Source organism: Schistocerca piceifrons, chromosome 1 (assembly GCF_021461385.2).
Source record: "Schistocerca piceifrons isolate TAMUIC-IGC-003096 chromosome 1, iqSchPice1.1, whole genome shotgun sequence".
Taxonomy (NCBI): domain Eukaryota; kingdom Metazoa; phylum Arthropoda; class Insecta; order Orthoptera; family Acrididae; genus Schistocerca; species Schistocerca piceifrons.
Genome location: NC_060138.1, coordinates 284505198 through 284531567, shown reverse-complemented (window position 1 = coordinate 284531567; position 26370 = coordinate 284505198). Strand labels below are relative to the sequence as shown.

The 26370-nt window shown below is 44.6% G+C and overlaps 1 protein-coding gene across 1 annotated transcript in view; it reads right to left on the bottom strand.

Annotated features, from left to right (window-relative positions):
* LOC124794306 (actin-interacting protein 1) overlaps window positions 1-26370 on the bottom strand; it is a 193307-nt gene that overhangs the window by 27802 nt on the left and 139135 nt on the right. Inside the window, exon 12 of the mRNA XM_047258085.1 lies at window positions 5846-6004. Coding sequence (XP_047114041.1) covers window positions 5846-6004 — 159 coding nt within the window. The remainder of the gene's footprint in view (window positions 1-5845; window positions 6005-26370) is intronic.

Below are 26370 nucleotides of genomic sequence, written 5' to 3'. Positions count from 1 at the left end.
ATGAAGTAGGCCCCAACCTGACATTACGCTTTTCAGTGTAGTTTTTGGGATGTACATTTTCTTGGAACACCACCATTGTATTATCTCATGTTTGGTTCTTTACTATGGCAGAATTCCATTTGTGCCAGAAGATGAAAACATGCACTTTAAATTCAGCAAACAGTTGAAGCTAGCCAACAGTGTGGAATGAAGCACTTTATTTCAAATAAATTGACTGCCTCAGCAGAAAAGATTAATAAGAGCCAAATTTCTTTAGCAAACCAACAAAAATAATTTCATTGTTCTGCAAGGCAATTGATTAATGATTGACTGCCAAATATGTGGAAACTAATAACATATTTTAGCCTTCTGTAATTATGTCAATATATTTTACTTCATTCGATAATTCTCGGCCACAGAAAGCCATTTTGTACTCATTTGACATGAGAACTGTAAATGAAGAGGAAACAGCAAAATCACTATATGAAAAAATGGGTCATGTGGAGGCTAACCCTTCCCCTCTACAGCTCAGACTGTTCTGCGATTGTGCGAATCTGGCAGCTTGGGTGTTCCAGAAAAATTTTTCCTGGTAGCATATGGCTGCCTGTTGCTACTGCCAATATAGTTAACAGCCATACTTTAAATAGCTAGATGCAGGAGATGGTACACTCACATGCGACTCAACTGAGCACGAGTCAGTCTGCTGGCAAATGCTCACACGAACCTAATGCAAACAGTTGTGACATCATTGTCATCAGAAGCAGTTTGTTGTTATGAAGTATTGCATCTTCATCCTAAAGCCTTTGACGCATTTTGCTGTGGCAGACACTTGTGCATGCACTGTGTTTTGTTGTTTCCTTTGCAACTTAATTTTTATTTTAGCTGCAGTAGCGGAATATAGTAATATTCTTTGTTAGAGTGTCAGTTCCTATCAGTCAAACTTACAAAAATTTAACTGAAAACTGAAACAATGAAAACTCCCCAGAATTCTTAAAAAGTCCCAGGTTTTTCCCAGTTTTCTCCCAGATGAAAAAATTTCTGGGTTTTTCCAATATTTCACGGTTGGTCCAGGGCACTTACATTCCAGTTATCAATTTCTGTGTAAATGACTGGTGTCCCAGTCAATACAGCCACCAGTTTTACATATTTATGTTAGGTTGCATAAAAGCATACATCAAAAAGTGTAAAAAGCACAATCCATGCATCACATTAAAGCCATTTGTTGAAAAAGATTACAACAGCTAGGAACAAAAAAAGAATTTTGATACTTCAGGTAAAGATGATTTTGCTGTGAACTAAAAAGATGTCATAACATGCAACTTGCATTTTTCATCTCTGGTACGTTATATACTTACTGTCTTTAATTTATCCAGGAATGACATGAAAAATTAAAGTTTACTACTGAAATATCGAACATATGATACAAGGATTTATCATGAAATTATTTTCATTACAATTATTACTCTTACCATTATCATTTAACTGGTACATTTTATTACAATTTATTAAGTCAGCACTTACAAACCATGTAAATTTCTTTCTTTTTGGGAATTCAGTTCATCATTAATACTACTATGAGTTCAAGACAATATGAATGCTAGGGACCAGTCACATACAATTTAAGAACAAATTTTAATATTAACATTATAGTTGTAACCGTTGTTTCTTGTGAGCACTTCATTTGGGGCTTCAAAGCAATCATTTTAACACAGAAAAAGTAACAAGACCGCGAAGAAAGGAATAAGATTAAAGCTTAACATTTGATCATTGATGTGGTCATTACAATCAGAGGACAAGATTACAGTGGACAAAGATGGGATAAGAATGAGCCATCAAACCTCCCCCCCCCCCCTTTCTTTTCTTTTACTTTCCAATATTGACTGGCTTTAGGTTTTCCATAGCTCTCCTGAAATCCTTCAGGCGAATAGCGGGGCAATTCCTTTGAAAAAGAATATTGCTGATTTTCTCAGAGAACTGAGAGGAAGCTATGTTGGAAAAGGTCTAACAGAATCTATGGTTTGGCTACACAACAGCGGAGAGCATGTGGAGTCATTCCGTGAGTGCATCTGAGGAAAAAGAAAGTGCAGGTAGGTATGAGGATTTTCCAGGTGCATCCAGTTTAGATGCCTGACCTGGGTATTTTCCCTGGGGTCAACAGTTAACAATTGGGTAATTTGAATAGCTAGGAAATTGGAGGATGGTAGTAGTGTAACAGAGAAGAACTTGGATGTGCCAAAATCAGAGGTAGTATCCCAATTTCCATCAGAAGGCATCAGTAAATGGCGCTTTTATGAAAGGGGCCAGTGAGTAGTCTTCCTCAACAATAATGAAGTGGATCCAACAGCTACATAGCCAATGGTGCTGGCAAATTATATATCTAGCATCCACCACCTAGTAGAAACGAGACTAGTGTCATTTAGGGATGGCATGGTTCACCCTCCAAGACGTATTATTTTCTCTTTACTTGTGTCCACAGTACTGACATATTTTAGAAAGGACATTTTCTGCCTAGACTGTTATTAAATGTATTTTGTCACCATGATAATAGTTTTGGCCAATTATGTAATTTTCGAGTGACAGCTCACTATAGAGTGCACCAATGCATTGTTCACTTAACAGAACACAGTCCTATTGTTAACAATTTTTAAATATTTCATTAGTAAAATAATACAGGAGTCTATCATTTATATAAAAGAACGTAGCACTTCACATAATCTGTATCATCTGTGCTCATAATTTCCACTGCACATGCACCATGTGTGACTTCTGACTCTGAGACAAAAAGCCTCATGATTCAAAAATACGACAATCAGTGGGCTAGTGTCCTTTCAAGGAGGTATCAGAGCACATTGGTGAGGTTAATCTGTCAGTAGCTGTTGATGATGTATAGTTATTTCCTGGTTTAAGGACTGGGATGAAGAGAACACATCTTCTAGCTGAACATAGTGAAAGATCTCCAGTAAATAGCGGTAGTGAGTCGTGTTCAGATGTTTGACCATATGATTATAAACTGAGTCATGGCCTAAAGCTGTATTGTAAGACTGCTCTGGAGCCTGAACCAGTTCCCAATCATGAAAACATTTTATAATTTAGGGTTACAGGGAGTGAAGGGTAGGGGATGTCTTCAATTTATCTTCAATAGGTAACTGGGTAAGAAGAGGATACTGACATATTTGCAAAGTGGCCTGTGAGATCTTCAGAAACAACTGAAATCAATAGAAATACCATCATCAAGGAAACCAGGAAAAGCTGTTGATCTTGTGGCCCCGTAGACAATGGAGTTTGGACCGTGCCTGGGTTAAGAAACATTTGTTCCCAAGGAGGAGACTAGCACTTTCTTATTGTGTTTAATCAGGTGGTTAGTATTTGAATGGAGCCAATTACAATTGATCAGGGGAATTAGTGAAGATGTTGCTTGATATGTTGCAGGGCCCTTCATAGGTTCTGAATTGCTGTTGCAGTGTTTTTGTTCCACCATGGTACTGGTTACCAATGGAAGAGGCCCATATAAAGGGTGATAGCAGTTCCAATAACACAGGTAACTGTACCTGAAATGTCTTTGACAATCCTGTCAATACACTCTGATGGAGATGGAACAAAGGTGATGGCAGAGATATATAACTGCCAGTTGGCCCTTCAGAGAGCCTAACATGGCAAACAGTCCATATGGAAATGACAAGAGATCGTCCTGTCATAAAGATCACCACATAGTAACTATTGCTGTGAAGCCACGGGATTGGCGGAAGAGATCATAAGGTCGATAAACAAAAAGGTGTCATGTGCAGCACTAAAGTGGGTAGGGATATCATCATTAGGAGGGACAGATCAAGTCTACAAAGTCCCTCCCATACAATGTGATAGTTCCCACTGGGAGGGGGCTCTGCAATGAAATCCCCAAGGAAGAGAGTGAGGGGAGGGGATTTGTCAGTTTAAGGTGACAATGTCATGATACACAATTGCCTGATCGAGAGTAAATAAATGTTGCAAATGGTGATTGCTGGGGTCATTCACACTCGCATTTACTGCTTTCAAAGCAGTATGGGGGGGGGGGGGGGGGGGGAGGGGGAATCCACTCATTGATGACATCTATGCAAATAAACATACAGACTCCTCTAGATGCGCTCTTGGGGCCAGTATGATTCCGACACCATGATCACTATTATCCTAGGTTACCAGTAGATGCCAGAGGAAGATGCTACTTCTTTGGCTGGGAACATGAAGTTGATGTCCCCAAGGGTGGTGCTGCAGGTATCACAAGAGGTTAGGGCTAAGTGGAAGGGGGGAGGAGGGGGGGGGGGGGGTGGGGGGAGAGGGGGACGACCTAGGTACAACAAGATGGGAGGGAATACCTCCCCAATTTACTTGTGTGGCAATCAGAGGTTGATTTTGAGGAAGTGCAGGGAATAAGTATTCAAGGTACTCCTTAACTTAGCCACAGAAATGGCAAAATTCAATAGCACTGGGATGAAATATAAGTGATTATACTTTTCCTGGGTTTCAAAATATGAAAGTCAGTTTGAGACATTCCTTAGTTAGGGCAGCACACTTTGAGGATACGGGAGGGTGACTGTCTCCACAATTGATACAGAATGGTGTATGCTCACATGGTGAGTTATCATGAAGTAGCTGACCTCACTCTTCACAAATTGGGTTCTTCATACATATATGTCCAAAGCTCTGTTTCAGTATTGGAAATTAGGGCCAACATATAACAACATTAAACACTGATTCTGACTTTTTCATAAAGCAAACCCTGCTCAAAAGTGACGATAACTGCCCTAATGTGAACCTTTTTGCCTGGTGGACAGTGACATAATCAGCACACAAAGTGGAACTCTTATTTCTGCAGTTTTTGTGGAATTCATCTGTCGGCAGCATTAAGTCCTGGTGAAAAATCAAATTCTCTTCAAATTCAGGCTCTCCTCTGTTGTTGTGGCAAGTTTCTAGCAAGAGATTAACACTTGGGACTGAGTAGAATTTTAAGACAGAATAATTTTGTTATTTATTGAGGCAAGAGATTTCTCCAAATACATTTTCAATATTACCTACAAAGAACATCAGCTTAATACATAAAAAGCTCTATCCATCGGTCTGGGTGCAAATCAAGACCTGAGGGAAGTAAATTTCTGCAGTTTCATGAATCTGGTTTCCTTTCAGTGTGTTCAAGGAGGGAAAAGTTCTTGGGGTCATACTGACCTGCACTGAAGCATTCAGGTCAGCCTAAAGAAACTGCTGCAGACTCACTGGCTGATAACTTTTGGTTTTTTCACTGCACAAGATATCCATAATGATGGTACCTACTGTGAACTAGGGCTCTCGCCTGGGCACCTTCCAGCCACAGAAATGGCTGTCTGTCTTGAGAATCACTGTCTACTGTCTGAAGTCTCAGTAACCCTAAATGGACATAAATCTACTCCTATGAGTGCTTGGGGAAGGAACTGCTCAGGCATCAATACCATGTTCCCTGCATAGTCATGTGGCTACCACTGTATGGTGAACTGACAACCCTCCATATGGACTGGCTATTAGGTGACCTCTCCTGCATGACCCACAATTCTGTAAAAAAATTTGAAAAGGTGGAGTTCAAACATGGACATGGGGAACAAACATCAGTTAATTGAAATAAATGGTGTACAATAAATATAGTGGGAAAAGTTTTAATCAATGTCCTATAAACAAGCTATTTGGTCAACACAAGGAACATGACTTACAGAGAAAAAATAGTAAGAGAGTAATATTGCAGCACAAGAAAGAAAGAAGTACTGCAATGGCTTGGGACCAAATGCATACACTCACAAAAGAGTTGGGAGCCCCCTTGGAGAGTTTCTCAGTTAATCTTTAAAAACAAAATAATTATTGTATTTACCTGATAATCAGGCAACTTGTACAGGATGACCTTTCTATTAGAATCACAAGCAACAAGATATTGGCCATCAGGTGAATATGCACAATCTGTCAATGCCCCAAGATGAGACAACTCAAGCTTTGGACTCAGATTAGCACCAGTCATTGCATAGATATGAACCTGAAAAATTAATTCCAAAGAACATGTCATTGGATAAATAACAATACAAGACAGCATATATCATTCTAATAAATAATTCCACAGATACATATTTTGTATGACTCATGTAGTATTCTAAAAATCTAAACATTTTATATCTACACTACAAGTCTTCCCAGAATTATTAATTAACTACTATCGGTTTTCCTGGGGAAGAACAGGAACTTGTAAAGTATAATTCCTCTTGCTATGTTGTAGTTGCAAAATTTAACATTCCATAATACAATTAACCAAATGAGCCTTTAAAATAAGCATCCATTATCACAAACAATGGAAAGTTCAGGCTGGAAAAATAACAATATGAAATGGATAGATCCAGGATGGAATAACAACAACATGAAAAGGATATGTGCACACAACTCTCCTCATAATGATGTGCACTGAATAATTCAGTCAGCCTGAAGAAACTTCTGCAGCCTCACTGGCTAATAACTTTGGTCTTTTCACTGCATTGCACATCTCTCATATCCCACCAACGCACCTACTAGTCTTTCCACCTCCTCTGCTTCTCTTTTCTGCCCTCTCTCTGACCTGCGTGGTCTCCTCCTCCTCTCCCCCCCCCCCCCCCCCCCCCCCCCCTCTCCAAGCAAATGAGAAGCATAAGTAGGTTGAGGACAGGGACAAGCAAAGATTAAGGCCTAGAGGTGGGGAGTAAAGGAAAGAAGTAAATCAAATTACCTTCCATTACAAGAGCAGAATGCACTCAACAACTGTGATATGACTTTCAAAATGGTAGAGAGCAGCAATCAGTCATCGCTTCCGTTCTAGCTTTATTAGAGCAGATCCAGATTTCAGCTAGTAACCAGCCATTATCAACACAGTATTTCAGAGTTGTTATACATGCTCTAGTACAACTACAACTGTTGTTTTGGCTCCTGTCACAGTTCATTAAAGAGTCTTTAATGTACTGTCACAGGAGCCCAAACAGATGAAGACATACTAAGGAATGTATAGTAATTCTGAAATACTGCATTGATAATGGCTAGTTACTAGCTGAAATCTGGATCTCCTTTAATAAAGTTATAACAGAAACAATGACTGACTGCTACTATCTACCTTTTTGAAAGGAGGATATGTTGTAGAGAGAGTTCCTATCTGTGCAGTTCAGAAAAGCTGGTGTTGGTAGGAAGGTTCCAAATGTCACTGGTTCTGAAGCAGTCGCTGAAGTATTTAAGTGAAGCACATCATGTTGAGCAGCACGTTCAGCTACTGGGGGTCCAGCAGTCTCTCGGCAACATTTCAGTAACGAACATTTACGCAGACAGGCAGCTTGTTAGATACCATTCCCACATAGAAAGCATTTATCCTTCACAATGGATCTTTGATCCTTCCATCTGCTCCAATAAAGGAAATTTTCCTTATCCATACTAGAACCCAGTCCCAAATACTGTTCATGCAATGTTGCCTAGTTAATGGAATCTCCCCCCCCCCCCCCCCCCCCCAAATAGCCTGACCAACAAATTACCCATCTCCGGCTGCAATGCCTCCTTCCACGATGACCTCTATCTATTCAAATCCTATAAATCTGAAGCCCTCACCAACCTAGTTCTGCAAAACTGTATAAATCAGGCCCAAACCACCTTGTAATACCTCCTCATGATCTGTGAAATTCTCTTGCTCTGCAATTCCAAATTCCCCATCTCCCAGATTGAATCTGTTGCTCTCCAGGAACTAGACACTATGCAAAATGCCGCCTCAAAAACCTCTCCAAATTGCACACGTCTTGGACTACCAATATATACCAACTCTACAAAAGCCTCCATCAAACCTCCCTCCCCATCTCCTCATAGCAGACAACTCTGCTTCACAGACCTACTATGTTTGACACACACTGAGAAACTCCTTCACACCACCATATGGAACACAGAAACTGAACAGGTCCAAAATACTATCAGAACCTTTCCCCCAAAAGCCACAGTCACACAGGAATACTAACCTTTTCCAAATACATTACATTTTGACACGCTCCCAAATTTTTTAATGCTGGGCTTATTAAAGATTCTCTCTCCTTCTCCCAGGCATTACAGTGGAAAAACTTTATTTTCATCAGTGCTATCAGTCAGATTTAAACAAAACTAACACTGAACTCTGCCTAACCCAATTTACTCCTCCAGCTAACCATGATCCATCCCCACTGCCCTCATATTATCCCCTGGTAACTTCCCAGAATTTCCTAACCTTGAAATTTGCCTCACCATCATTCCCCAAATTTCTCAACATGGAAACCAAGCTTAGAGCCAAAGAATCACACTATACCACCTAAAAACTGATCCCAACTTTATAATCCTATCTGCTGACAAAGTCTCCTCTGCTGTGGTTACGAACTTCAGAGATACCTGGCGGAGGGACTCCACCAGTTTTCAGGTATGTCTGTCTATAAATTCTGCCACAGCCATCCCAATCCTGAAATCTAGTAGGACCTCCAGTCCCTGCTTAAATCCTTACGTCCAACCCAGAGCCTTTCATGCTGAGTTAGTTGCACCCCCACCCTGCCCCTCACCAACATTGCCACTGCCACTCACCACTTCCCACATTCTATCTACTGACACTGACACTACACAGCTCCTGTTCCTTTAACGTCCGGTGCCCTGCTCATCACTGTCAATGCCACCTCTCTTACACTAACATCTCCAATGCTCATGGCCTTGCCACTACTGAAGACTAATTTTACCAATCTCCGACTGACTCCAGATCCACAATAGCCTTTCTGGTCATCATGAAAAACTATCTCCTTGCCCAAAAGTACTCTCTCCTTTGAAGACATCACCTACAAACAAATCCACCATACAGCAATAGACACCTACAAGGCACCATCATATGCCAACACATTCACAGACTGTATAGAGGAATCCTTCCTAATGACCCAAAATGCCATTTCCTCAACTGATTCATATTCACTGATGACATATTCACGACTTGAACTGACTGTGAGGACACCCTAACCACATTCCTTCAGAACCTCAATGCCTTCTTCCCCATTCACTTTGCTTTGTCCTCCTCGATGTTGGTGTCCATCTAAAGGACTGCTATATTAGTACCTCCATTCACATCACACATACCAACCACCAACAATACCTCCACTTTGGCAGCTATCACCAATTCCATACCACGAAGTCCCTTTCACACAGCCAGCCACCAGAGATTATCACATGTGTAGTGATGAACAGTCCTCCTCCAAATATACCAAGGGTTTCACTCATGCCTTCAGAGATTGAAATTACCTTCACAATCTTGGCCAGAAAAACATCTCCTGTGCCTTTTCTCTTCTGTACCTTACCACCTCCCACATACTGTCTGGACGCAAAGGAGCACTTCTCTTTTGACTCAATACCACCCAAAACTGTAGGAACAGAATCACATTCTTAGTCAGGGTTTCCAACTTTCTCTTGTCCTGACCTGAAATGAGGAATATCCTGCTCACTATCCCACCCACCCCTCCCACAGTGATATTCCACCAGCTACTGACCCTACACAATATACTTGTCCATCCTTACTCCACCCTTGCTCCTGAGCCCTTGCCTCATGGCTTGTATCTGCACACAGACTTAGGCACAAGACCTCTGCCATACATCCTCCCACCGTCATATCACCTACTCCAGATCGATCACTGGCATCAACTGTTCCACAGCTTCAAGATAATGCAAGACAGCAATGAAAACACACCATTAGAAACTTTTTTATTTCACAAGCATCTATTGACAGTCTAAGAGGACAACGATAAAGCATGTTACTTGGATAGTCTCATGTTGCACTACAACTGCCACTGGTCATCTCACAGCAACTCCTCATGGTTCATTAGGCACAGACATTTTTATCTGATCCATAGCTGTCGAAATTCCATATAATTCAGAACCCACCCAGGGAAGTATCATCAAAAAAGAACTCATTCATTGGTTACAAAGCCATTTGAGATTAATGTGAAAAGAGATCTGTCTGCCTTAGCCCAGAGCTAAATCCCCCTTGTCATAGTAATATTGCTGTTAAGGCAAAGGACCATGCATCACTTGAAGACTGAGCAGAAGTGAGGAACAACAATCGGTGCTCAATAAAGCGTATGGTTGTGGGATACTTTCTTCTAGCTACTAAAGAAAAAGTATCAATTCACTGTCAAATAAGGTACTACGTCTTTAACTAGAGGTCCTGCCATTGGTTGGCTGATTCGTGGGAGGGGCCGAACAGTGAGGTCATCAGTCCCATCGGATAAGGAAAGAATGGGGAAGGAAGTCGGTCCTGCCCAATTAAAGGAACCATCCCAGCATCTGCCTGAAGCGATTTAGGGAAATCACGAGAAATCTAAATTAGGATGGCCAGATGCAGGTTTGAACCGCTGTACTCCCGAATACAAGTCCAGTGTGCTAACCACTGTGCCAGCTCCCTTCGTAGTCTGCTATTGTACAATGATTGTTTAAGTTAGGGGGGAAGAATAAGAATAATAATAATAATAAGAAAAAGAAGATAAGAGAATGACTTTGACATTGGATTGAGGCTAATGTGCTTTCCTGGGACATGAGGATCCTTCGCCACTCCACGGTTATGACTGATCTTTCATCCCAATGTCAACGCTGGAAATCCAGCTTTCATTTTCTGTTATGATTCTTTAGTGCAAGTATCATCATCATCATCATCATCATCATCATCAAGTTCAATCCTTTCCCAACAAATGTTCACTCTCTTTTCTTTCTGTTGTTGTGTCATTACACAAGGAAGAAATTTTGTAGCAACTTTACACATGTTCAATTATTCCACCAAAATTTCATGGCAAGACCCAGCTGAGACGCTAACCTGAAATTTCTTTGACAATCAGTTGGAGATTTGCACGCACCAGATCATTGATTTTCTGAATGTGTGATCCTGATCAAGGATCATCTTGATTTAAGTGCATGGAAACTATTTGTACTATTGCAGATGACCAAGAGCATTCTATCCATAAGCTTGTTTCAGAAGATGAATGCTTCCGTAAAGATATTGTCACGTAGAAGAAGGGGTAATTAGATGAATGACGAACACTAACTTAACAAAGGTTTATTCAGCACTTGCACATACAAGAGCGCGGAGCAACCTGCCTCCGGCCAGAACAAGTACGGTATATATACAGTCACAGAACATTCCAGTACAATGATTCTTAACTTTTGTGGATACTTCTAGAATGTACTAAAACCAAATATAGAAATTAAAATTTTTCAGGTGAGTTTTGAACTCGCGACCCTCCATGCAAGTCTAGTAGCATAACCACTGCACCACGGTGACTGTGCTACTCAGCTTCTTCTGTGGCATTACTCCCTCCTTAAGAGAACAGTGTCTCGGTGTTACGTCATCCTAGTCCAGGAATGAGTCATCGGTCCTGCATACTCCGACTCCCAATGAAGGATGTTTGCCCTGGCGGTGATCTTCTTAGAACTTCCTTTGCCGCTACACTCTTCGTCACCTTTCCGCTTGTTGCCTGCTGCTGGAGCTTCGAATTTACCATGCGTTGCAAGATCCTTATAGAGCATCATTCGAAGGACGTGGACTGTATCTCTGATCTTTCATCGTCTTGTGTCAGGGTCGAAATCTTTAACTTCATAAGTAACAACAGAACTCTGTTTTACAACCTTATAAGGTCCACGCACCTGAGGAGCTTGTGGTGTCACCGCCAGACACCACACTTGCTAGGCGGTAGCCTTTAAATCGGACGCGGTCCGTTAGTATACGTCGGACCCGCGTGTCGCCACTATCAGTGATTGCAGACCGAGTGCCGCTACACGGCAGGTCTAGAGAGACTTCCTAGCACTCGCCCCAGTGGTATAACCAACTTTGCTAGCGATGGTTCACTAACAAAATACGCTCTCATTTGCCGAGACGATAGTTAGCATAGCCTTCAGCTACGTCATTTGCTACAACCTAGCAAGGCGCCATTACCAGTTACTATTGATACTGAATCATGTACAGTCAAGAGTGACATTCACCATTAATGGATTAAAGTTAAGTATTCCACCAGCTACATCCGTTATTTTCTAAATTCTAATTTCCTTGTCCTGTTCTAGACCTCACGCCAGCCTGCGTGAGCTAAAACGCGTGCCTTTCGGCTTCCTCTAGTAACACGGTGTTGGCTCTCCTGCCAACCACAACATTGGCGACGAGGCAATACCGCATTCTTAACTATACTGCCCTGATTTACTTGCGTCATGGCTTCGCCACCACCTCCAGATGTACTGTCCGAATTTTATCGCTTACAGAATCAGCAGACGCAGGCCTTACTGGATGCCCTTGGACAGCTCGTCCAGGGTCAACGTGCAATGCCAAACGATGCGGCAGTCGCCGCTCCACCGCTAACGCAGCCACAACACGCTGTTGCACCAACTTTTTGACCTTTTGATGCTGCACTGGAAAGCTGGATGGAGTGGTCACGCCAATTTGGATTCCATCTCGCCGCCTACAGAATCCAAGGTAATGAGTGGCAGCCATTTTTGTTGTCTTCAGTCGGCGTACTAACATACCGTGTGATAGTCAAATTATTTCCCCGACACGACGTAGCAACTCTGTCCTACGACAAAATTCTGTCTGCATTAGATGCATACTTCAAAAAATCAGTCAATGTAGTAGCCAAACGGTATACCTTCTTTCGTACAAAACGTATGGCAGGTCAGACTAATTGGGAGTGGGTTGCAACCTTGCAAGGCCTTACTAGGGATTGTGCTTTTGAGTGTCAATGTGGACTCCCTTATTCAGATACTATGGTACGTGATGCAACTGCACAGAACGTTTCTGATGTTCGTATAAGGGAACAGATTTGAAACTAGTCAATCCCTCCCTTCAACAAGTGATGGACATATTGGATCGGCAGCACACACTTGACTTTGCTCAGGAATCATTTGAAACTTTGCCACCCATGTGTCCGGTTAACCAGCCCGCCGGGCGAGCTGCACGTAACAGTAAACAGCCCTCGCGCCCGGCAGCGCCGCTGCCGCCAGGCTCTCAGCCACGTGTACCGCGCCAGCAAGCAAATGCAGTGCTAAAATCATGCCCGCGGTGTGCTACTAGACATTCGTGTGAGCATTGCCCGTCACGCCAAGCTATTTGCTTTTACTGTAATAAAAAAGGACATGTTCAAAGTGTTTGCCAGAAAAAGCTCAGATTGGACACTCAAAGCCATTCCAGGCCCTTTGCTTCACGCCAGAATCGGAATCGAACCAAGGATACTCAGGCTCGGAAACTTCGCCAATGGAAATTCATGTCGTTCATTCCACTCTGCCCAGTGCCACTCTCTCTAACAGTGACTGTGTTCGTCCCACAAATAGTGTGCGTCGACGTTGCCGGAACTCCCGTCAAGTCGCAAGTGATTTTGTACCAGTGTCAGTTCACGTTGCACGAGACAGTCGCTCTTGTCGTCAGCAGGACAATAAACTCTTTGTGGACTTGGACATTAATGGCAAAGTGATACCATTCCAGCTCGATACCGGGGCTGCAGTTTCACTGATCAATCAAGACACTTACAAACTGCTGGGCACACCTCCGTTGTGTGCCGCAAATGTTAAGTTAACTAGTTATTCAGGTTAAGATATCCCTGTGTTAGGACAGTGCAGCCTTCTTGCAACATACAAGGGACAAGCAAAACTTGTGTCATTTTACGTCCTTCGTTCTTCTTCTGCAGTAAACTTGCTTGGTTTCAATTTATTTCAGTTGTTTAACTTGTCTACAGTAAATCAGGTCCTATCAGTGAACCAGACTGTGCCTTCAGACAGTGTTTCTCGTCTAAGTGAAGAACTTGCAGACATTTTTGCACCAGGCCTCGGTTGCGCTAAGAACTATAAAGCACATTTGGAACTGAAAGTAAACGCACAACAGAAATTTTTCAGAGCGCGCAATGTTCCCCACGCATTGCGTGATGAGGTCGCAAAAACATTACACGAATTGGAATCACAAGGTGTAATTGAACGTGTGCAGGCTTCTCTCTGGACATCACTCTTAGTAATTTTGCCAAAACCTTCGGGAAAATTGAGACTTTGTGTGGACTTCAAGGCAACAGTGAATCCACAACTAGTGACTGCAACTTTTCCTTTACCCTGCCCGGAAGATCTTTTTGACAAACTGTGTCCGGGTAAATATTTTTCGAAGTTGGGCCTAGCGGATGCGTACTTGCAAATACCGGTGGACCAAGAATCCCAGCGCGTTTTGGTGGTTAACACGCATCTTGGTTTGTATCGATTCAAATGACTGCCATTCGGGTGTGCATCCGCCCCTGCATTGTTTCAGCAATATCTACAAACTGTTTGTGCATCGGTCCCTACTGCAGCTAACTATCTGGACGATATTGTGATCTCCAGAAAGACGGAAGAAGAGCATTTAGCCAATCTCAAAACATTATTTCAGGTCTTGCGATAAAATGGTCTTCGCTTGCGGAAGGACAAATGTGTGTTTTTTGCTCATGACTTGCCCTACTTGGGACATGTACTCAATGCCCAAGGCATACATCCCAGTCCCGAGCAGCTCACCGCAGCATTTGAAGCAGCTACAGGGTGTGCTGGGGAAAATTAACTATTATCACAGACATGTGCCGCATGCCTCTTCCATTTCAGCTCCGCTTCATCGCTTACGCCGTAAAGGTGTTCCGTTCGTCTGGACGACGGCATGCGAATGCGCCTTTCGCCAGTTGAAATCGGCGTTGCTTTCCAATACTTGCCTTATGCCATTTGATCCCCAGAAGCCCCTTTTGTTGATGGTGGATGCATCGGATTTTGGGATCGGTGCTGTGCTTGTGCACAAAGATGGTTCGCAAAATCGCCCTATTGCCTTTGTGTCCAAATTGCTCTCGTTTGCGCAAAGAAATTATTCACAGATCGAGAAAGAAGCATTGTCTCTCATACTTGGTGTTACAAAGTTTCATGATTTCTTGTATGGTCGTCACTTTACCATCCTCACAGACCACAAACCTTTGACATTGCTTTTCCATCCGACCAAGCCTGTACCTCCACGTACAGCACAGAAATTCATTCGCTGGTCTATTTTCCTCTCGCAGTACCGTTACGATATCTTGTATCGGTCCACTGCTAAGCACGGAAACGCCGATGCGTTGTCCCGTTTGCCTGTTGCTGAGGATAGAGCATTTGATTCCTCCGAACTTGCTTGCATGTTCATTGATTCGGAAACCGATGACGTGGTCGAATCGTTTCCGATTGATTTTCGTCGTGTAGCTAGAGCCACAGCTGCCAACCCTGTCCTTGCAACCGTTCTGCGTTTTGTTGCTACGCAATGGCCCTTGTCAAAGTCACGGATCGGGGATCCGTTGGTTCGCCGATTTTTTGCTCACCAGGAGAGACTTTTTGTACGACGTGGTGTTTTGCTGTTGCGTTCTGATAATGATCAGTCCAGGGTCGTGGTCCCAAATTCGTTACAGTCCTCTGTCTTACAGCTTCTCCACCAAGGACATTGGGGTATAGTGAGAACGGAACAACTTGCTCGTCAGCACTGTACTTGGTTCGGAATCGATGCCACGATTACGAATATGTGCTCTTCTTGCATGGTGTGTGCCGAACAACAATCACCACCGCGGAAATTCTTTGCTGGCCTTTGCAAGGCCTTTGGCAACGCTTACACATCGATTTTGCTGGTCCATTCTGGAATGCTCGATGGTTGGTTGTGGTAGATTCATTCAGTAATTTTCCTTTTGTTATCCGGATGTCTTCCACGACGTGATCTGCCACCATCCAAGCGTTATCTGCTATCTTTTGCATTGAAGGTCTTCCACAGACTATTGTTTCCGACAATGGCCCACAATTCATGTCTGCAGAATTTCAGTCATTCTGCAAGGCCAATGGTATTCAACATGACGTCCGCGCCGTTTTCGCCACAGTCAAACGGTGCCGCTGAACGATTGGTCAGGACTTTCAAGTCACAGATGTTGAAGTTGAAAGAGTCGCATTCTCGGGAAGACGCGTTATTGCTCTTTTTGTCCTCGTATCGCTCTCAGTCCTGAGATGGTCGCTCGCCGGCTGAGTTGCTCCACGGTCGCCATCATCGAACCTTGATGTCTTTGCTACATCTGCCGCATCAGGTTCCTGTGCAGCGGCAGACACCTGCTTTTGCCCCAGGCGATGTTGTCTACTACCGCCACTACCGGGGTTCACGGCGTTGGCTCGAAAGGCGCATTCTTAGCTGCCTTGGCCGCGCTATGTATCTGGCTTTGGGGGCCTCTGGTGAGGTGCGTCGGCATCTCAATCAGCTGCGCCTCTGTCGTCGCACGGGATCTGCCGCTCCCCGTCTGCTTTCAGCGACGGTGCCGTCCAGTTAGCACCCTGGGGACCCATCAACTGGCTTGCCTTGGCCCCAGGTGTTACCGACACTGCCTCCCATTTTGCCCTATGGCGACGCACCGCTGCCTGTTTTCCCGCCGGCGACACCCGCAGTGGATGCATAGCTGCAACCGCCGGGCGCCTCCCTGGGTCACGCGCCGCTGATTGCTTCCCGGGACCAGTTGTCCTCCGACATGGAACTCTTGCCTGCTCTGGACCATATGTCTTCTTCGTTCGTCGGGTGCCCCGGCCCGATGGAGGTCGACCCTTCGGCCCCTCCTGTCTCTCTGCGGGCGCATACACCGCATGTTGGCGTGCACCCTGGATCAGGTTTTCAGGCGTTTCCTAGTCCCCGCGGTCCGAATGGCAGGGTGCGGGTGGCACAGCCTCACCTGTTGTTAGGTTCCCCACCTCGTCGCATACGTCAACCATGGGGTCATCCCCACGGCGGGCGGAAGCCTTATGCCACAACCGTACGCCGATTTGCGGGGGAGGAATGTGGTGTCACCGCCAGACACCACACTTGCTAGGTGGTAGCCTTTAAATCGGACGCAGTCCGTTAGTATACGTCAGACCCGCGTGTCACCACTATCAGTGATTGCAGACCGAGCTCCGCGACACGGCAGGTCTAGAGATACTTCCTAGCACTCGCCCCAGTGGTACAACCAACTTTGCTAGCGATGGTTCACTGACAAAATACGCTCTCATTTGCCGAGACGATAGTTAGCATAGCCTTCAGTTACGTCATTTGCTACGACCTAGCAAGGCGCCATTACCAGTTACTATTGATACTGAATCATGTACAGTCAAGGGCGACGTTCACCATTAATGGATTAAAGTTAAGTATTCCACCAGCTACGTCCGTTTTTTCTAAATTCTAATTTCCTTGTCCTGTTCCAGACCTCACGCCAGCGTGCGTGAGCTAAAATGCGTGCCTTTCGGCTTCCTCTAGTAACACGGTGTTGGCTCTCCTGCCAACCACAACAGAGCTTCTCTGAGAGACCAACCTTCCAAACAGGAGTGAAGCTCCATACAAGGTCACCAGGCTGGTAGAGAGTTGGGCTAACTGCCTAGCTTGCTCAGCTCTGGTTAGCACCTGGCTGATGTAGTCATCATCCACGTCATCAGGATGTAGCGGAAACATGGTGTCCATTGTCGTAGTCGCCTCACGCCATGCACTAGGAAAAATGGCATAAATCCTGTGGTGTCTTGTTTGGCGGTGTTGTAGGCAAATGTCACAAAAGGTAGCATCTCACCCCAGTTGCTCTGCTCAACACTGATGAACATTGACAGCACGTCGGCCAAGGTCATATTTAGGTGTTCAGTAGGCCTGTTATTTTGCAGACGGTACGCAGTCGTCATGTGATGAGTAATGTTGCACCAATGGTTTACCTGTCACAAGATTCAGTTGAAAAACATTCCCTCGATCCATAATTAACTACCGTGGGGCACCGAGTTTTAATACAATGTCTTCCACGATGAATTTGGATACCTCGAATACTTTGGCTATTTTCACAGTTTTTATAATGGCATAGCATGTCAGATAACCAGTGCAAAACATTAATCCAGCTACTGCCACTAGCAGATGTTGGAAATTGTCAGAGGAGGTCAATCCCAACAAGCTAGAAAGGCGTTTGGCTGGTGGAACTGGTATGAGTCACCCACATAGTTTCTGAGGAACTGCCTTTTTCCTCTGGAACTCTCTACAGTGTGACAGATAGTGACGGACAACTCCTAAATAAATCTGGTCAGAAAATTCTCGTGTGTATCCTATCATATGTGTTAATAAAGCCTAAATGTCCAGCCTCAGGTGTGTCATGGAATTTCTGTAGAACATCCAAGCGCATGTGTTTAGGAATCACTGGTAACCAGCTCTTTCCAAAGTGATCGAAGTTTATCTGGCAAAGTAATCCATTAACTACCTTAAATTGTCCTTTCACATCCTCTGACTGATTTAAGGCAAGAATAATTTGAGGTATCTTGGCATCCCTCTTCTGCTCAGCAGAGAAATCCTGGAGTGCAGTGAGACAACCACTATCTTCATCAAAGACTTGATGGTCTTGCACAGGGTTTCTACAGAGACAGTCGGCACCATTGTGTTTTCTTCCACTTTTGTACACTATGGTAATGTCATACTCTTAAAGGTGTAGTGCCAACCTGGTGAGTCATCCTGTCAACCAACAAAGTGAATGATGGTCTGTAACAACTGTGAATGGCCTTCCATAGAGATACTGTCAAAATTTGCTCATGGCTCAGATCACAGCAAGACATTCTCTTTCTGTAGTTGAGTAGTTTCTCTCAGCTTTTGTAAGTGTCCTAGAAGCATAGGCTATAACCTTCTCTTTTTCATCCAAAATATGCACCAGATAAGCACTGATGCCATACCCACTGTCATCCGTGTGTAGTTCTATAGGTGCTCTCTCATCATACAGACCAAGTACAGGGTCAGTTGTCAGATCTTTTCGCAGCACATCGAAAGAATCTTGTTGAGCACCACCCCAGATAAATTCAGCATTGGCTTTTAATGACTCTTGGAGTGGCAAGGCTTTCATACAAAAGTCTTTGATAAAACGACGGCAGTAAGAACAAAATCCAAACAAGATTCTCACATCTCTTAATACGAGGGTCAGTCAAAAAGTAATGCCTCCTATTTTTTTTCTACGTTTAATTGTCAGGAAATTTAAATGCAATTACATAGGTTGAAAACCACAACATTGAGGATCATTTTGTCATTTTTCAATGTAATCTCCGCCCATCTCTACAGTTTTGGTCCATCTTTGAACAAGGGCATGTATCCCAGCACGGTAAAAATCACAGCTCTGCTTCCTAAGCCATTGACGCACGGATGTTTTGACGGCCTCCTCATCTTCAAAATGAATCCCACGATGAGCTTCTTTTAGTGGCCCGAACAGATGGAAGTCTGATGGTGCCAGGTCAGGGCTGTATGGGGGATGAGGCAAAATTTCCCATCCAATTTTGACAATCTCGTCAGAAGTGTGACGACTGGTGTGTGGTCTTGCATTGTCATGCAAAAGAAGAACATCTGCCATTGATTTTGTTGGGCGAACTCGCTGAAGACGTGCTTTAAGTTTGTTGAGGGTTGTGACGTATTGAACAGAATTTATTGTGCATCCCTGCTCCAAAAAATCAACCAGAATCACACCCTCTGTATCCCAGAAAACTGTTGCCATAACTTTCCCTGCCGATCGCACAGTTTTGAATTTTTTCTTCCTCGGCGAGCTTGTGTGACGCCACTCCATTGACTGCCTCTTTGATTCGGGTTCAAAAAAATGCACCCATGTTTCGTCCCCGGTCACAATTTTTTTCAGAAACTCATCTCACTCCAAACGGAAGCGCTGCAAGTGTTGGGAGGCTATTGTTTTCCTTGCCTCTTTATTCTGATCGGTTAACATTCTTGGAACCCACCGTGCACAAACTTTTGAGTACCCCAATTGTTTAATAATCGTGATCACACTGCCTTTACTAAGAGAAATAATGCGACACACTTCATCTGCAGTCACCCGACGGTCACCACGAATGATGTCATCAACTTGCTGAATGTTGTGTGGAGTCACTGCACTCACCGGCCTGCCGCTCCGCTTTTCGTCAGTCAACGGTGTTTGCCCTTCAGCTTCCTTACAACGACGAACCCATCGTCTAACAGTGCTGACATCCACTGTCACAACACCATACACCTTCTTCAGTCTTTCATGAATGCGTATGGGCGTTTCACCTTCTGCATTCAAGAATTCAATCACACAACGCTGTCTCAAACGAACATCGATGTCGGCCATCTTACAAACTTCTGCTGTGCTGCCACCTGTTGACACAGAAAGTTACTACTGCAGTGGATTGCAGAAGAAGGTTTGAGGAATGGCGCCAAATTCAAATTTTTCACTTAACTTAATTTCTTTAAGTAAAAAAAAATGGGAGGCATTACTTTTTGACCGACCCTCGTACTTTGAGAAATAGGAAATTCCTTTATAGATCTCACTTTTTCTGGGTCTGGCTGTACACCTTCGTTTGACACAAGGTGTCCCAGTATTCTGATTTCTTTTGCTCCAAAGAGACACTTTCTTGGATTAAGTTTCAATCCTCCTCCTTGGAGGCACTTGAGAATGGCCCTCAGTCTTTTTATATGTTCATGATATGTCTCTGAGAACACTATAATGCCATCTAAATAACAAAGACAAATTGTCCACTTCAGGTGACGTAGAAGATTATCCATCATCTGTTCAAAAGTTCGTGGTGCATTACACAAACCAAACGGCATTACCTTAAACTCATATAGGACCTCAGGGGTGAAGAATGCAGCTTTCTCACTATCAGCCTCATCTACTTTGATTTGCCAGTATCCTGAATACATGTCCATGATTGAGAAAATCTTAGCCCCCTTCAGACAACCTAGTGTATCATCAATTCGTGGAAGGGGTTAAACGTCCTCTTTAGTTATCTTATTAAGCTTCCTGTAACCAACACAAAGGTGCCAACTACCATCTTTCTTCCTGATGAGAACCACTGGTGATGACTATGGGCTCTGCGAAGGCTGAATGATGTCATTCTTCATCATTTTCTCTACCTCGCCGCGAATTATTTGACATTCCATTGCTGACACGCAATATGCTCTCTGGCTCATTGGTTGATGCTCTCCAGTGCTAATCCGGTGCTTCACCGTCGATTTGTCTAATTGCTCTTCACCTGTGGACTGGAGCATTCAGAGAACTCTTGAAGAATGGCAAGTAGCTTCTTCTGTTGTTCCTTAGTGAGATCTGGTGATAGTTGAGCTAGAAGATCTTGTCTCGTAGTGGAAGCACCAATATCACCCACGGACTCAGCATGGGAGGTTTCTATGATGCTCAGCTGTTCGGCAATTAATGGCTCAGCATTTACTACACACATGTTCCAGTACCCAGCGTCTCCACCATAATAATGTCATGTAGAAGGTGTAATTAGATGAATGACGAACACTAACTTCACTTAACAAAGGTTTAGTCAGCACTTTGCACATACAAGAGTGCGGAGTGAACTGCTTCCGGCCAGAACACATACGGTATATATACAGTTACAGAACATTTCAGTACAATGATTCTTGACATTCGTGGATACTTTTAGAATGTTCTCAAACCGAATATAGAAATTAAAATTTTACAGTTCAGGTGAGTTTTGAACTCACGACCCTCCACACAACAGTCTAGTATCATAACCACTACACCACGATGACAGTGCTACTCAGCTTCTTCTGCGACAATATTAGCATCTGATTACAAAGGAGGAAATGTGCAAGGCATTTCTGCAACCATACATTACAAAATATCTCTTATTTTCTTAACAGACATTGCGTAACCCTTGAGGCATGGTCTTGAGAGTGGAAGTGGTGTAAGGATGGACCAGGATGTTGTGTATGCTGGGTGGCCAACAGAATGTAAGTTGCGGCAGGGGGGGGGGGGGGGGGCGAGATCTTGGGTAGGAGGTCCCTCATTTCTGGCAATAATGATAGACAATTAAATCCCTGGCAAAGGATATGGGTCAGTTGTTCTACTCCATGATACTGGGTGTGCTCTTTTGTAGCTGTTTTTTTGTGGTGTTGGTGGGAGAATATGGATACTGCATGGGAAATATAATTTGTGGACTTTGTCTGAGGGATAGTGCCTGTCTGTGAATGCCCTCTTAAGACCTTCAGCATGCTGGGAAACAACAACATCTCCTTTGTTCTGTATCCCGAAGGTCTCATGAGAACCTTCATGGAAAGGCACTAGCCCCCAAACATAGGCAACGAACAGATTTCCAGTGACTTATACCCCAAAAATTAGCTACGAAGAACTAGTCCCCTCATCACCCAATATCATCCTGGACTGGAACGACTGAACCAGATCCTTTGCAACAGCTTTGATTATCATCACACCCAAAAGTGAGACATGTTCTACCCAAGATACTACCCACATCTCCTACAGTGGTATTCTTTCACCTACCAAAGCTGTGGAAAATCCAGATCCATCCCTATCCCGTTACTACTCCAATCACCTTGCCACTATCATCACATCCCTGTGAAAGACCCAGGTGCAAGACTACCCAATTCATCCACCCAGCACATCCTACTGCAGTCCTGTCACAGGCTTGTCCCATCCCATAAGAGAGAGGGTGCAACTTAAAATAGCAGCCATATCATTTGCCAGTGCTCTTGAATTATTGCACAGCTTTTTATGTTGGTATGACAACCAAACAGCGGTCCACCAGATTCAATGGCCACCATCAAATTGTGGCCAAGAACCAGTTCCACAACATACAGCTGAGCAGAACATGGGCGCTTCATAATTAGGGTCAACCGGATCCTTCCCTCCACCAACAACTTTTTGTGTAAACTATGTAGATGGGTGTTATCCTTGCAACACATCCTTCACTCCCGTAACCCTCGTGGCCTGTCTCCATTAACTTATTGTTCCCACACTCTCTACCCAACAGCTTCGCCTTCATTTGTCCTGTTATCCCCTCCCAGTCCACGTCTCCAAATCACTTTCATTGTGGTTGGTTGGGAGTCAGGAATCCCCAAACACAGTTTACAGTGGGAGACACTCCAAACTTCACCACCCTGCCCCTACACAAGAAGGAGAGTAAAAAACCTTAGAACTGAAAATAAAAACAACTTTCACAGAGGAAACTGAGAACCAATTCAACCATACAGGGATCGTCTGCCAATATTAAAGGTAAAGTGCGGCGAAGTCCATACATAGTACGCAGAGCCAGAAGAAGAAGGGGGCATTCCACCAAAATGTGGGCTACTGACTGGAAGGCCCCACAACCACAAAGTGGGGGTGGCTCATTACGCAAAAGAAAACCAGGGGTCAGCCTGGTATGGCCGATGCGGAGATGACACAGGGTGGTCGAGTCCTTTTGGGAGAGGCAGAAGGAAGAACGCTATGGGACAGGTGTCACCTTAATTGTACTAAGTTTATTAGACAGGGAGGTAGCCTACCAAGAGTTGGCCCATGATTGTGCAAAGTGGGATTTGATATGAAACTGCAAATCCACCACAGGAGGGGTTACAGGGAAGTGGGGGGGGGGGGGGGGGGGGGGTGACTGCTCCCTCAGCCAAACGATCAGCAAGCTCATTGGGATACCCACATGGCCAGGGACCCAAAGGAAGTCAACGGAACAAGCAGCATGGTGAAGATCAGTGAAACAGTCATGGATAGACGAGACCAAGGGATGGCGGGAAAAACACCGGACAATAGCCTGAAGGCCACTCATTGAGACCGTACATAACTAACCGCGGGTGAGTTGGAACTGTTTAATAAAGGTAAGGACCTGGGAAATTGCCATCAATTTCACAGTAAACACCCCACATGCAGTTGACAGGAGATGATTTTCCATGCCAACAGAGGACATGAAGTCATATCCCACAAGACGAGCAGATTTAGAGCCACTGGTGTAAAAAACAACAGCATCTTGAAATGCTGATAAAATTCAAAATTCAGCAGAAAAAACGATGGAACACCATCGGGGAAGGAATCTTTTGGACCTCGGCGGAGATCCATCCAAATCCGGGGCCGAGGAACGTGGAGACAGGACAATGAAGGAAGCTGGAAATCAAGGCGAAGACATGCAGGGCGGAGCCCTACCAGTAAACCCGCCCAAGGGTGGGAATCAGGTGGGCGACGTCCTTGGTCTGGGAACAGGATAGAATAGGAAGGATGAGTGGGAGACAAATAGACGAATGGACAGCAATTGCATAAGAAACCAGAAGCTGGGACTGCCGAACAGAAAGGGAGGGGGGGGGGGGGGGGATCCCAGCTTCAACCAGGAGACTATCAACAGGGCTAGTAGGGAAGGAACTGGTGGCCAAATGGATACCACGATGATGGTGGACCTGATCCAGGAGGCACAGTGTGGAAGAAGCAGTTGAACCATAAACTTGACAACCTTAGTCCAAGTGAGACAGCACCAAGGCCCAATAAAGGCATAGAGGAGTGGAACGATCCACACCCCAAGAGGTGTGGGCTAGGAAGCGAAGGACATTTGAGTTTACGGAAACAATCTATCTGCAGAAGTCTGATACGAGGCAGCTGTTGAAAAGAAGACCAAGGAAACGAAACTATGGGACCACAAGTAATCGTTGTGCACCGAGGTAGAGCTCCAGATCGGGGTGGACCGTAGTAAGGCGACAGAAGTGGACCACCCGCAAGTTTATAGGAGAGAATTGAAACCCGTGTGTGAGGGTCCATGCACAGGCATGCCATATAGCACCGTGGAGCTGCTGCTCTGGAGAGGCCATCGAAGAGGAACTAACCCAAATGCAGAAATCACCCACATACAAAGCAGGGGTGACCCAAGGACCAACGGAGGCCCCAAGACCACCTATAGCAATGAGGAAAAGAAGTACACTCAATACGAAACCCTGTGGGATGCCATTCTCCTGGGTCCGTGGAGAACTAAAAACAGTACCAACCGGAACCCTGAACAACCGATGGAACAGGAACTGGCAGATAAAAATTGGGAGTGGGCCCCGAAGAACCCACTCATGAAGCGTAAGAAAGATATGATTGCTGGGAAAAAGCTTGCCGAAATGTGGATTCCAAGCGAAGTAAATGATCGATCACAGACCGTCCCTCTCGCAAGTCACACTAGTAAGGGGACAATAGATCCCGAGATTCGAGGACCCAAATGAGCCCACGGGCTACCATCTGTTCAAGTAACTTGCAAACAACGTTTGTCAGACTAATTGACCGATAGCTTTTGACAAACAGTGGGTTCTTACCAGGCTTAGGGATAGGAACCACAATACTATCCCTCGATTGAGAAGGGAAGTCACGCTGGAGCCAAATACGGTTAAGCATCCGGAGAAGATGATGATGTTGTGGAGCACTAAGATGTGGAAGCAATTGGTTATGAATGGAGTGTGGGCCAGGGGCCGTATCATGAGAAGAAGAAAGTAAAAGGTTCGTTGTACGATTCTGACTGACAAGGGGTAAAACGTAAGGTGGAAGCTTCGGCCCACTGTTTCTGGTGAAGGAAAGCAGCCGGATAGGAGGTTGATGCTGATGCTGTTGCAAAATGGATCGCAAGATGTTCTGTGAGAATCAAAGGGTCCGTGCAAAGGCCATACAGGAGGCCAAGGCCCAGGAGGGTAGACTACCAATGGCAACCTTGGAGAGAGCGAAGTGAAGCCCATACCCATGACATATGGACAGTAGAACTGAGGGAAGAAACAAAGTGTTTCCAACACAACCGTTTGCTATGTTTGATTAAGTAACGGGCTTTGGCATGAAGGTGTTTAAAGGTAATACAATTGGCAGCAGATGGGTGCCTCTTAAGGTGTTGCAAAGCTCGAGGGCAATCACAAATGGCAATGGCAAGGGCCATACTCCACCATGGAACTTGCCAGTGGCGAATGGTCCGGGTGAGCGTGGGATCGCAAGGCTAGCAGGGCGAACAATAGCATCAGACACATCACGTTGGACGTCATCAATATAACCAGACAAAGAGGGAGAAAAAAATGACCTGTGCAGTATATAGAGGCCAATCGGTGCGCTGGAAAGACCAATGAAGTACCCTGTCCATCGGGGAGTGGGAAGGGAGTGAGAGAATCAACGGGAAGTGGTCACTATCACAAAGGTCGTCATATGGGAACCAGTGTAATGAAGGGAGGACCGAGGGAGAAGAAAGAGAAAGAACAAAGGCAAAAAGGTACTACGAACAGCACTGAAATGGGTAAGGGAGCCATCATTAAGAAGGTACAAGTCGTGGTCTGCAAGAAACTGGTCTATGAGAAGATCCTAATTAGATCCCACAAGGGATGATGAGCATTAAAATCCCCGAGGAGGAGGAAGGGAGGAGGAAGTTGCTGAAGGAGGACAGTTAAAGCAGCAGGTGTAAGAGTCCTGTCAGGAGGCAGATGAATATTGCAAACTGTGACCCCAGAGTCCAGGTGGACCCTAACAGCAACCGCTTCCAATGTAGTTTGGAGAGGAATTCATGTGCTATCAACATCCGTATGATCCAACGTACAAACGCCACCGGAGGCCCGCAGGGGGCTGACCCGATTTTGACAGAAAGCACAAAACC